At 39.8% G+C, this 13,728-nt stretch overlaps 1 protein-coding gene across 3 annotated transcripts; it reads right to left on the bottom strand.

Moving 5' to 3' along the window:
* Window positions 1–916: 916 nt before the first annotated feature.
* On the bottom strand, window positions 917–11,880 carry LOC101169244 (copine-3). Of its 3 annotated transcripts, XM_011488753.3 has the most exons (17): window positions 11,718–11,880; window positions 8,991–9,177; window positions 8,682–8,861; window positions 8,505–8,579; window positions 8,327–8,398; window positions 8,018–8,098; window positions 6,962–7,051; window positions 5,935–6,033; window positions 5,765–5,851; window positions 5,066–5,125; window positions 4,841–4,974; window positions 4,661–4,715; window positions 4,505–4,556; window positions 4,192–4,325; window positions 3,849–4,085; window positions 3,649–3,763; window positions 917–2,020 (listed from the first exon to the last, which is right to left on the bottom strand). In XM_011488753.3, the coding sequence occupies exons 1-16, from the start codon at window positions 11,741–11,743 to the stop codon at window positions 3,653–3,655; spliced, it is 1,680 nt and encodes a 559-aa protein (XP_011487055.1). In that variant the 5' UTR covers window positions 11,744–11,880; the 3' UTR covers window positions 917–2,020; window positions 3,649–3,652. The 3 variants fall into 3 exon arrangements, with proteins under 3 accessions (XP_011487055.1, XP_004080981.1, XP_011487056.1); XM_004080933.4 differs by lacking the exon at window positions 3,649–3,763; XM_011488754.3 differs by lacking the exons at window positions 3,649–3,763; window positions 11,718–11,880 and adding an exon at window positions 10,486–10,613.
* Between the last annotated feature and the right edge of the window lie 1,848 nt (window positions 11,881–13,728).

Here is a 13,728-nt window from a genome sequence, read left to right on the forward strand (position 1 = left end):
AATGATTTATAATACAAAATAGTGTAAATAATGATAAGATATTTTTAACCAGTTTAAGGGGTTCTTTATACAGAAAAGTGAACACTTGCATGGTAGCACCCAGTGTTGAGCTTAATCACATGAAACGCTGAATTAAAAAACAAACAAAAAAAATTTTGTAAGTATAAATTCCTCTTGGTTTCTAAAAATTTAACAGTCCAGTGCGTGTGAATTTATTCTGTAAACACTTGGAAAGCCTGTGCATCGACCATGTTCCTGAATGCAATATCTTCTGTACTTTCCATCACTAAAACCAACAGAAAGGAGTTTAATAGCATGCAAGGGCTGCAGGAGAGATTTCTGTAATAATAAGGTTTGATTGATAATTGAGAAATAATTTCTTATTCCAAGTAACAATAAAGAAACATACTTGAAAATGTTGTGTTGTATCAAAACAATGGTTTCCTACAAAGGGTGGTTAAAAGAACCTTTGGAAGGGAGGAGAGTAGATTTTTTTCCATGTTTGAGGAGGACAACCTGAGATAAGACAAATGTGCAAAACAAAAAGGAAAAAAAAAGGTTCAAAGTTTGTTCCTCCATCTATTGAAGCACATCTCTCAACAGGAGAAAATTGTAAAAAAAAAAAAAAAACCTGACCACAATATGCTCATAGGAGCTGACTTTAAGAAGACAGTAGACTTAGGATTTGTGCATTTTATTTGAGCAGACTAAGAAATATAACATTTTAGAATCTTTCTTTATTCTCTGCACTACTTATATTTTATTTTAGTTCATGTTTGTTGATGATTCTTAGCAAGAAACTTCCGTATTACATGACTGGAGTCTTGAGTCTTCATGCAGTTTATAACAAGCCATTGTATTTTGTTATAAACTCAATAAATGTTAAAATAAATGAATAAATAAATTGACAAAGATCTCAATTATAAGAAAACTTTTTTTTTTATTGTTGGCGTAAAAGCAGCTGGGCCAAAACAAAAAGATTGGCATCATATGGCAAATAGGAAAAAAAGTTCAACCAAAATTACAGTTGGATATATGATCTTGCATAGTTTAGTTCATATGTGTAAAATGTAGGTAAGTGTGAAGTACATATAATACTTCTATTAAGACAAAGTGAATTTTTCCTACAGTGAAAACAAATAATTTACAGTACAAAATAGTGTAAATAATGATATTTTTAACCACTTTAAGGGGTTCTTTATACAGAAAAGTGAACGCTTGTATGGCAGCACCCAGAGTTGAGCTTAATCACATGAAACGCTGAATTAGAAAAACAAACAAAAAACAATATTTTGTAAGTGTAAATTCCTCTTAGGTTCTAAATATTTAACAGTCCAGTTCTGTAAACACTTGGAAAGCATCGACCATGTTCCTGAATACATCTTCTGTACTTTCCATCACTAAAACCAACAGAAAGGAGTTTAATAGCATGCAAGTGCTGCAGGAGAGATTTCTGTGAAAAACTCTAAAAGTGCTCTGGTTTTTCTGTGTTTGCATTTGGCTTGAAATGGCTTTTACGAGCTGCTTCAGTTCTTTAAAAACATAATAAAAACAATAAGATTTCTAGAAGGGTTCAGATAGTTTTCTAAAAATCAACAAGAATGTAAAAAAAAAAAAAAACTATGGTACTTTGAACCATTCTGGCACTTGGGTCACATCAAATAAAACGTAATATTCACAGTGAACATCTGTGAAAAAACATCTGGTAGAAATTAGGTAGAGTCCTCCACAACATGTCTTCATATTTGGATTAACAAGGTTTACAAATCCTACATTTAGGCTAATGCTACTTGCTAACATGGCGATATAGGTGGAGCATACACAGATTTCAGGTTGAAGTAGGCGGGCTTGGAGATGGATGGCTGGGCTTTCAAAGCCCGGTGGGAGGAGGTGCTGATGGAGGCATTTCAGAGAGAGGCGAGTCGCCGTGAGGAGGCCTCAAGTTCATTTTGTGGAAGAATTCCGCCACCTGACCTGGAACTTCTGCCAACACGCACTGAGAAAGGGCTTCCTGAGGACACTGCAGAAAGAAAAAAAGAAAAAGAAGTGTTTTTTATTTTGCAGAAAACATTCAAGAGGGGATGATCTTGAAAAAAGGAAAGAAAGAGGAGAAGCTCAGGGATGTCCAAACTGTTTTTGGATGAGGGTCATAGACAACTGAGTCTCTCAGGTGTACCACACCCTCAGTTATTTTGCAATTTCCTCTCATTTAGCAGAGGTTTGGGGATTTTGAGATATTATTTCAGCCTAATATACCTGATTTTACAGCTCCTTTTTAATGTGCCCTTTAAAGACCCGCTTCGATCATCTTTTGATCTATTTTTGAAAGCGTTCCCAGTGGTCTATTAATAATGATTAAGCCAAAAAAAAAACCCTGTCGTTTTATTCTCGGGCATAATTGTAGAGCGGCAGTAGCTCCTGATTCACATTGATTTAAATAAAGAAATACTCAGAAATACAGTTTTAAGCTTAAAGTGTTTATATGTCCTCCATCATCGGAAAAATGCCACAAGAACATGTAAAAATACAATATTTATTGGGTTTGGGTCTTTAAGGTTAATGTTTTTTAAAGTGTTGCAACTAAGATGACACAATATTCAGTGTGGACAACAGCAAAGTGTGTAACTTTTTTTTTTTTTTACTGGTTTTATCCTAATTTAACTAAATACTATTTTACAATTTTTTAACTTCAAGTTTTTGTCCTGTTGTTGCTACGGTAACTCTACTTTCTATTTAGGTAGTTATGCACGGTGCTTGGTCAAATTCTAAATTTGCTAATCATTTTTGGAAACTTCAGTGTGTTTGGTTCTGTCACTTTGCAGCTTAGTGTTCTTGTTGTTGCACACGTCGTCTTAGATTATTGCTGGCTTGCAAGAAATAGCAGCTTCACTTACTGCCAAATCTAATGACGTGGAGGTTAAATTAAAAATTTGGGGTAAACCACAACATATATTTTAGATTTTGTGGAGCCGACACCCAAATAACTGTCTTCTGGCAGCAGTTGCCTCAACAGCTGTAATTTGGACACCCCTGGGAGAAACTGCAGAAGCATCATGCCGTTCTAAAACCTCAATAAGACTAAACAGAAGTTAGAGCTCAAGCTGCATGTTATGTATTAAAATAATCAAATTTATTGAACTATTTTGCAGCATCTAAACCATTGACTGTATATGAGAACTGGACTGGGTGACCCCTCCCTCTCACATTCCAAACAGGAAGTAGCCCCTGGTTCCAAAAAGTCAAAATCCAATTGACCTCAATAGAGAAATAAACATTACTCAGTCATTCTATATATCAGAATAAACATTCTTGTTCTGCTACATGTTCTTGATCATTCTGTTTTTTCTGTTGCAAGTGCAAGTTATTTAGGTTATAAACTTACTCATAAAAGTACGTGACCTCACATTTGATTGACAGATTTTCAAACCAATCACTGCTTACTGATGTCGTCTGGCTCCATCAAGGCATCCCTATCGTGCAAAAATGGCGACTGAATCGACTTCATTTGGTCGGAGGCAGAAGCAAATAGCTTTCTATGGGTGACATCACACTCACTCAGTCCAGTTCTCAAATACAAGAAATGATCTAAAACCTCACACAGCCCAAGCAGAAGACAAGGCAACGTGCGATTTGCCGGGGTATTCCTACATTTCTAAGAAGGGCCGGGGTCTCTGGGGGGGATCAGTTCAAATAAAGTGAAGAAGGAGGCCACTTGGTCAGGCAGCTCTGCCAGTACACTTTGTGCAAGGACTGCAGTGCCTGCCTGAAATTAGATGTGCAACACTCAAATGAAGGCGATATTTCCAGCAGAGCAGGTCTGCTGAGGCTCGTGAACCACGGCGGCTTACGTTCTGGAACTGCCTGAACGGGACAAACTGCACGATGTCCCGCATGGCGGCCTCGCCGGTGGCCGAACGCAAAAGTCCATCATCTCCGTCCAGGAACTCCATGGCGCTGAAGTCGGCTCCTCCCACTCCGACGATGATGATGGACATGGGGAGCCGGGAAGCGCGGACGATGGCGGAACGCGTCTCGTCCATGTCTGTGATGATTCCGTCAGTGATGATGAGCAGGACAAAGTATTGCTGAAGTAATAATAAGAACAATAATCAGGAGGAATAAACTTAAGAAACATTTCTGTCCTTCTTTGAAGGCTTTTGAAAATCTATTAAAAAAGTGGAGGCAGCTCACAGATGCAGTTTGCTGCTCCAAGGCTTGTCTCCCAAATTGGGCCACATGGTTGATGATGGGGGAGAAGTTTGTGGGGCCGTAAAGCCTGATCTGAGGCAAACACTGCTGGTAGGCTGCGATCACACCTTCAACACCTGTGAAATACACAAAGAATGGCCCGTTCTCATGAGACAAACGCATTGGCTTGATGATGATTAGATGATTTTAGGAAATCATTACATTATAAAACACTTTTTTTTAAGTCGATAAAGTCAGATGTGTCATAGAAAACGGTCTGGTGTCCATTCCAGAGAGCAGACTCAGGCTGCATTACCTGCACAGAAGGGATTTGATGGATTGAAGTTGATGGGAAATTCATGGCTGACCTGCAATCACAAGCAACTGTTAATCTGCAAGTGATGCTGATCCAGGGATGAGCTTTGATACGAAACAGACAAAAACCATGAGAAAAGGCGGCTGAAGCCGTTACCTGCCAGGTAGGAGGCAGCTTGGCACCAAAACCAAATGCAGGAAACATCTTGTCGCTGTGCAAAGAAAGTGAGTGTCAACTAAAAATCACATTTCCATAAAAACTGAGGGGGGAAAAAAAAACAACTGGAAATATGTTTTCAGCATATTTCTGTAGAGCAAACACAGAAATCTGGTGTACCTGTCATAATCCTGGATGACATTACCGACAGACCAGATGGCTGCCAGGTACTCATTGTAGCCTTGAGGGTTGATGTGGTGCAGAGACGTGGGTAAGGCAGGATTTCCATTGGAGTTTGTGAAATCAATAGCGATCTGTCCACAGAAGGAGGTCGCCAATATGAAAAAGGCATCATCAAAAACACGTTTCTAAGGGAATAGATTCACTTGAGTCTGCATTACTTACAGTGAAGTTAATCTGACATCCCCCCATGATGTAATCCAAAAAAGAGTACTCCTTCACAATCTGCAAAACCAGAGAACGTCAATACACCATCTGAACTGAGTGCGTGCCACACAACCGTCACACTGTTGTGTGATGACAGGAACAGTCAGAAACATTCCTGTTATTGTTGCACAGTTCTGTAGGTTTCTGGTTCTAGAAACAGCTTGTAGGAGTCCCGCCCAGTTTCCATGATGTTGGAATGAATTGTTTGCCTACTTCACTGCTGGCTACAAAAAAAAAAAAAAACTCTGAAAAAACATGGCGGACACATTTTTTTAAAAGACCATCAAGTGGTTTTGCCATGACCCAATAGGAGTCAAATAAAAGTTGTCTTCACAGTCAGTTAGCATTTTATTGGAGTTAAAGACTTTATAAGTCGGAGAGTGGAGACGGAAATTTAAAACAATTGGTTTTTTGGGTTTTGTTTTTAATGTAAATATTTCTGCTTTTACCTTTTTTTGTGAGTAAATAAAACCTTGAACTACACTGTCCATGCAGGGTCAGCGGTTTTTGTAAAGTTGAGATGCCTGAAGTAGTCCGTCCAAGAAAAACATTTGTAATTGTAAGATTTTTAGATTATCTTTGCAGTTTCACAGCGGTTGTTTTCAACAAAGCTAGTATGTGTGTGTTTGTATATATATATATACACACATGAAGTACCTTGCACTGTTTGATGACGATGATCCCAGAGTTTTTGTATCCTTTCTTCTTTTCCTTCTTCTTTCCATTAATACACTCAAACTCTGCCTATAAAATAGACATAAAAGCCACAGATATCATGAGATATACCATACCGTCTGCTTATCTGCGTCTATAAACCTTAAACTCACTGCAAACGTTTCTGAGGCCTGCTGGATTTGGCAAAGCGTGGCCTGAAAGGATCCGATGAAGTCATGAGAGCCGCTGTTGTTGTAGTCGTAGCAGTCAACCTGACAGGGACACACGGAATTAGCAGCAAAAATCAAAGCTTCCTCTTGATTTTTGACTTATGAACACTTGAAACCCAAACGTTGAAATGACAGCTGAGGCCACAGTGGCTGAGGCAAAAGCATGCTATGGGGGGGAGGTGTGCCCTCTCCACAGAGAAACGTCTACCAGAAACACGCACAAGCCATCCGAACTGGTTAGTGGGGACGAGCTCTGATAGGCTGCATGTTTGAGGTAGGATGACACCCGTGTGTGGAGAGAGAAGGGTGAAAACGAGGCGCTCTGCACACAGAAAACTGCTAAAAGCTACAAGATCAACAGCTAAAGAAGCTCATGGATTAACTAGAGTGAAACTGGCCCTTTGGTTACATGAACCCATGTTTATTTGGGATTTAGCAACAGTATTTGAAGCCTTTTCTTCCATAAACTGATATAAAAGCAACTTTTGACACTTTTAATAATATTTTTTTTCGTAAACACACCTAAAAGCTTCCAGACACAACCCTGACAATCTCTGGTGACAAAATAGTTCATAAAAACTCTGGTTGGTTAACCAAAGGGCCAGTGTCCTGAGAGTTGTGCGTTTTCCTCAGACACAAATGGAGGTGTGTCCAGGGCTTTGGCCTGTCCTTTATTCACTTCTGTTTTTTTCAGAGACACTGCATTTGCTTGGTCTTTGCCGGCAGTCAACTCACTTTTGGTGTGGACTGGAAAACATCTGATCCTTCAACAGGGTTAGAGGATGGGAGCAGAAAACGACACACATAAACTAACAAACTCAAAAATGTGAGAGGGGAAAGAAGGAACTATCGTCACTTTTAGTGTTCCCAGCAAGAACATCGGCCAGCATTCACACCATTTTGTCTTAAAAGACATTTGTAAACTTTTTGTTCCAACAGGTGTGGCAGCATGTGCTCCATGTTTCCTTACCTTTATGGACTTTTCCACATCTCCTCCACACAGTGACTGCATTGGGATCCGGAATGGCTTCCAGACTGGGTTTAGGGTGTTTTTCACAAACTGAACAACAAAAAAATATATATTTACAAAAAGTTTTCCTTTTAGCAGCCATAGTAGTGGATCGCCGTTCATTTCGCTCATTAATCCCCACTTTAGGACATGAGAGCAGCTAACAGTTAAATGACCAACATACCAAGTAGAGATGAATAAAACTGCAAAACCTTGGGAAGAATGTGCTGAAAAATACTTGAGGAAACTTAGACGCTGATGTTCTTTTAAGTTTAGTCTGAAAACAAAACTGTTTGAACTAACAAAAACCCTAAAACAGACGAGTCGGCATCTAATCCTGAACCATCACAAGGTAAAAAAATGACTATGAAAACCCAGATTATAATCTGAACATCAGGACAAAAATCCCTTCATAATCGTTAATTTAAGAAATGACTACTTTACATGAGTATTGTTGCAGCTCCGAGTCTCCTTACTACAGATAGGTAATTTTTGGAATGGAAGGGTACACTAAATCGTGGTGCAGTGCTCTCGCCTCACAGCAAAAATACACAGGTTCGAATCCCAGCTGGGTTCTTTCTGCTTGTGTTTTTCCCGGACACTCTGGTTTCTTTAGTCCAGAAATTCTTTTATGGGTTAGTTAAGGATTTTGAAATTGTCTCTAAGTGAATGTGAGTCTGTGGATGTATGTCACTGGACTGAACGATGCCCTAGTGTAGCTGGGATAGGCTCCAGCAACCCTGTGACCACGGAGTGGATTGAGCAGGTTTAGAGAACAGATGGATTGATTGATGGGTGAGGAAAAGAAGCTTATGCCGATTTACTCAACCAGCAGTGCTATACTGAACCATCAATGACTCCAAACACTCATTTAAAATCACATTCTATCTGCTGCTGTTACTAAAAGCAGCAGATAAGATAGAATAGATAGAATGCTATTAAGATAGAATGCTATTAATTATAACTGTACTAAAGCACAATACCCAGTAACTCTTCAAAGCAGACATGGCGCCGTACCTCTGTCCTGTGAGCCAGCTGCCATCCAGTTTCGGTCTGCTTGAAAAATTCCAGAAACGGGTCAGACTTCCCAAAAAAATCCTGCAAGAAAATAAGAAACAGATGAAAACAAATGCATCACAATTGAAAATAAGAAGTTGAAACCAAACTCTGAAACAACAGCCAGGATCACAGTAACTAAAACTGAAAATTGATTTAAAAAATATATATAAACATTTCTATAATTTACACACATCAACTTAGCAATTAAATAACTTCCAGCACACATTAAACCCATCATATTGTCCTTTTAAACGCTGTTTTTCTAACCTTTTTGTCCAGTTTTCTACCTTCCATTTCAAATGCCACCACCCTGTTGTCTGTTTTCTCCTCCGCACAGATCTAGAAAACATCAAAGCGAAGGGTTTATTTCTATTTAGCAGGTAAAGCTTCCCTCCATAGAACACTTGCCGTGTTGCTTGACATGAGGACACGGCTTTGAACTCACAGTGATGCTTCCTTTCCCAGCAGCCGTCTTGTCTCTCATTAAGAGCGGCCTCCTTAGTTGCCTTGACGACACAATCTGAAAGAAAAGACACGCCTGAGGCTCAGCTGGACAGAACTGATAGGATCGCTATCTACTAAAAAAACTCTCATGATCCTCTAAAAGCAAAAGCAGTCTAACCTGCCCCAGGGTGCATTCCAGTTGCCCTAGAAAGTCGGCGGTCTGCAAACTGCAGTCTTCCGAGTCGATGTCGTAAACCTCAAAGCGGAGCTTCTGCACCATCTCGAAGTAATAATCCAGGGTGATGCTTTTGGAAAATGTAGGATTGAGGCAGTTCTGGATCTTCTCCGTTCGGCCAATCTAGGACACATTTTTAAGAGTCGAGTATTTATTACCATCAAAAAAAATACATTTAATAAATGACAAAGGAGGTCTCATTTTGAAGAACTGGAAGGTTCAGAGGCTTTTGGCCCTGATGTCGTCTCTTACTTCAGACCAGTAGGATCCCGAGGTGTTCATAAAAACCACACACATAGGGTCGGACTTGGAGAAGGCGTCCTTGTCGAGCAGATTGTCACATGAGATGCTTAGAGCCACCTTGGTCACGCAGTCTGTGGCCCCGGAGTTCGGGGCTTCAACTACAGCCATGGCGGTTTGTGGTACCAACTCCCAACAGCTGAGAACCGGAAGATGGATGAACAGGAAAAAAAAAAAAAAAGCGTTTGCTGCTTTGAATAATTTAAACCACAAGTAATCCCACCTTTCCTCCCCATATTCATTCAAATACACCTTTAATATATGCCATGTTTTTTTTGTTTGGTCACCCTTTCAGGGCTCGCCACAGCATGATGATATGAATCGAATTGTTGTTAAGGGGCGGCTGTGGACCAGCGGTCGACCGTTTGATTGGAATGATTTAGATTAATTTCTGTCTTTGTTTTGGTCATTTAGGTTAATTTTATCAGTTTTTCTAAATCTTATTTGTTAAAGAATGTAGACTATTTCTAGTTATCAGAGTGAAACAAGTCACCATTGGCTTCTCTTTTGTACAATGTTTACTATTCTCTACCACTTCATCATATTACCATCCAGGTGTCCCGGTTATTCTGTATTAAAAACTAGTGCAGTTCCTGTTCCTTTGCCATCATTTCTCCGTCTGTATTTTCAATGTAGATGCTGATTTTGCTGCTTTCTTTCCTGGCATAAAACCTCACAGAAGCTCACAAAGTCTCACTTCCTTTCTTTACTTTACTTTCTCTGCCTTTTCTTAAATTTCCACTGAAAGTCGCTGCTTCTCTGCTTCAAAACAGTGACTCAAATGTCCTCGGTCACTCTCTAAGAACCATGTTACTTAATCTGACTAAAACTCTCCAAGAGCCTCTTCATCATCACATCTGTCTGCCAGCACAGCCTCTAAACTTTCCCCTCATCATCGCCTCGACTTTTCCCTCTAATTCCTTCAAAATGTCCCTACTAAATGGTTTCCATTCAGTATCTGTAAGTGTTATTTTCATCACCCTAGGATTCTTCATCTTCTCCATCACTGTCATTCTCCCTTTTATTTCAACTGAGATGCAGAGATTAGCTGTGTTCCTCCAGGCAAGAAAGATTATAACACGCCAAATCCCGCTTCCTGATCATGTGTTACTTAATGGTAGCAAACGTGTACTATAATGTTGAGTCTCCAGCGTGGTTACATTGACATTACAACGTTGTAAACACGGAAACCTCCTTACTCGCTACGGTGACCATCGATAAACAAAAAACTAGCAAAACATGAATCGATTATTAAGAGAGAACAACAAATGCGAGGCTGACTTTGTTGCAACACAATTAGTCAGTATTATGGCTAAAGGTACATACTAGTTTACACATAACACGTATCTAAGTTATTGAGCGAACAACGTACATGTTTTATCGGCAGCGTCTGTCTTCAGATAAAAAAAAATCAAATTGAGTTTTTATTTGCAAAATTACTAAATACCTTTTTTCCGGTGTTTTCTCTTCGTGTACAGCAGTGTGATAGTAAAACTAACATTCGGGATAGCTAGCTCTGAAGGGCGGTGCCTACAGCTGGCAGATGTTGTCAACGGAAACTTCTTCGGCTTTTTTCCCCTCAATATGTCCGAAGAGAGGGTGCTCTGCTGCCACCTTGTGGACTTATTTGGTTACTGCACCACGAAATTAGTTGAACAACTCATTTATAAAATGAAAAATAAAATAAAATTAAGCAAGAGAAGAAATAAACATTATGGAAAAAAAAAATGATCAAATGCAGAAATCATTAAATCATAGGTTGATCAGAGATTTAATCATTTTCGGAAAAAACTTGTCTTAATCAGAAGGAATTTCAAAATGCTGCCAATCTCTTCACATTAACTCAAAGAATATCAAAAAATTTACTCAATTATTTACAAGAGTATTTGGAAAAAATAAGACCCATTACATCAGAAAATCTTAACTAAAATTCCTAACAATGAATATAATTGGGGAGGTATGAAGACAATATATATTGAATCAATGGTTGAAACTTTTAGAATAAAATGGTTAAAAGACTTTATAGCTAATCCTACCTCAATAAGGATTCATATTCCGAAAGACATCTTCAAAAAAGTACCGTAGGTGGATTAAATTTTTTAGATTTTGTAAAAATATTTTCAGAGGATGATCAATAAGAACTACCTTTTTTGACTTGATGAATATTCTGCTTTTGGTCTGATCTGATTATGGCAACTATGAAGAAATATTTATATTAAAAAATAACTCAATAAAGGTAAGATTATTTAAATGCCCTTCTTGTTAACTCCTTTACAAGCAAAAAATTAAACTCTACTCAAACTTATTCGATATTTAAAATATAGAATACATTTAATGTGACGTGTATGCATTATCGTTCCACTCAAAGCGAGCTCGGGATGCCAATTTTTGAGCCTTTCATATGAGACGGACTTTTATTGAGGCATCTGGTCAGTTTACAGCTTGAATAACTTGCACTACAGAAAAAATATTTTGAAAAATTAGGATTATCAAGAACATGTTAAAATAGATCAGAGCAAGAACAATTATTCTGACAAATAGATTGGCTGCTATCAGCAGGTACTTCCTGTTTGGAACACCAGGGGCTAGGCATCACTCAGTCCAGTTCCTCTAATACAGTCAATGCCAATGAGAAAAATTATACCATATATAACTTGCTTTTATTTTCATATTACTTACCTCATTTTAGCCCAGAAATGTTCCATCTCACTGCAATCTCACAGTTCATGAGTCATGGATATGAAGCTTCTCATTGTGTTTTCTCTGCACGTGGCTGACACGCTCTGCTTGTTTTTTGGTTCTCCTTGCTGCTCCGCCCACTCACCTGTGCTTCATGCTGGAATCCACAGCTGCACCCTGTTAGCCGTCTGCCTGTTTCAGTCTCCTTGTTTTATCTCAGTGTTGGAGCGTTTTTCGTGATGTTTTGTTATCAGTTCGTGTTGCAGACGCTGCTCCTTGATTTTTGGTTTCCTGGCCTTTCCCTTTAGTTTTTTTTGTGAGGGGATCCTTCGTTTCTGTCATTAAACTGTCTTCCACTTGTTTTTTTCCACCCAAGCCTTACTCTGCATCTGGGTTCTTGAATTCTAAACTATAGCATGCGTTTCTTCTAAATTTGCAAACTGATGACCTAATCACCTGCAGCGCATCCCTCCAATGGCTGCACCGACCTCTGTGATGCTCTCGAGGCTGTGTGATTGAACGCAACACACTGATTTAAGCCGTACTTACAACAGGGGAGGACTTACCATTAGTAAAAGGTAGGTAAGTGCCTGGGGCCTCCAACCCTCTGGGGCAGCTGAAAACCCAGTAAAAGTATTATTATTTAAAGGTGTGGAGGGGTTTGGGATGATCCTAGAAGCAAAGATGTCTGGGGCTAATGCCACTGCTGGGGTCACCCATGGCAGACAGGTCCCAAGTGACGAGCCAGACCGAGAGTTCAAAACTCCTTCAAGAAAAGGCAATATGAAGTTCTGATCTTGTTGCCTGAATTGGTGCCACCCCAGCTGCACTGCGACATCCATTTTAATCCATGCTGTCTCAGTGAAAAGGGATGAATCTGTAACATAAAGACAAAACAAACAAACCCGTGAGGGATCAGCAGTAAATGGCAGCCAGGCCGTTTAGTACAAGTATTGCACCAAGAAACAGGGATAACAAAACAGGGACACAAATGAAGGGGGGTTAGTAAATAGCAACTAAGAGAGCCTGGCTATGAACCTTAAACATAAAGAGACATAAAAGAAGCTCAGTACCAGGGAAAAAAACTCCAAAAGTAATAAAAGGGGCAACACCAGGCCGAACAGGCAAAATGAGCTGAGGCAGACAACAGGGGCAGGCTGACACGAACAGAATCCACCCAAGAATTTCAGCCGCCCCTGGTCCAAGGAAGTCCGAGCATTTATATCTCCTCCCTCCCAGCCTGGTAAGTGGAAGGAGGGGAGGCGGTTATCCCTCCAGGAGACTGGGAAGACAGCAGAGGACGGTGAAGACAAACCTTCTGCAGGGGAACCAACACACACACAGACACACACAAACTCCCCAGGCCAGAGTGCTGTAATATCCTCTCTACAGCCAAGCCTGGAGTTGGGGCTTCTCAAGGGCCCTGGTGGCGCCGAGCCCAATGGCACTGGATCATTTTAGTTGGTTTGTTTGGGACCCCTTAAATGAAGGAGGTTTATCTGGTTTCCACTGGAGGAGGATAGTCCTACAGGCTATTGTGGCTGCAAAGGCAACTGCTGTCCCTTTTAATTTAGAGACATTATTATGATTTCAGGGGGCGAAACCCCCAAAACAGCAGTAATTGCGGAGGGTGGAACCTTCCTCTACTAATTCATATTTTTTTTGTGCATTTTTTTTTTTGGGTCTGGTGGTTTTTTAGATTACTTTTGGGCTGGAAAACCATGATGTCTAATGTGGCAAAATAAAGCATAGTTATCTGAGCGGATGTGAAAAGAGGAAAATGCAGAGAAAGGAAGACATTTGTTACCATACTTTTAGATCCAGATCCGGCGGGCACTTATGTATCACATGCAGAACCCATGCGTGAAGAGGTCAGGGAGTCAGTACCAAAATCCTGCAGCATCCCGTTAACCCTCGTTGGGATGCATGTGACTAGTTATTTAATATTTTCAGAACACAGTGGATTTATAAACGATCATCGCAAAACGCTCACATCAATTAGATTTTCACA

Source organism: Oryzias latipes, chromosome 20 (genome assembly GCF_002234675.1).
Source record: "Oryzias latipes chromosome 20, ASM223467v1".
In the NCBI taxonomy this organism is placed as follows: Eukaryota; Metazoa; Chordata; class Actinopteri; order Beloniformes; family Adrianichthyidae; genus Oryzias; species Oryzias latipes.

Coding starts and splice junctions, on each gene's coding strand:
- LOC101169244 (XM_004080933.4), bottom strand. CDS start 11,743: ATGGAACATTTCTGGGCTAAAATGAG. Junction 5,852..5,934: donor AGGCCTCAGAAACGTTTGCA/GTGAGTTTAAGG, acceptor TCTATTTTATAG/GCAGAGTTTGAGTGTATTAA. Junction 4,975..5,065: donor GATGTCAGATTAACTTCACT/GTAAGTAATGCA, acceptor TTCTGTGGACAG/ATCGCTATTGATTTCACAAA.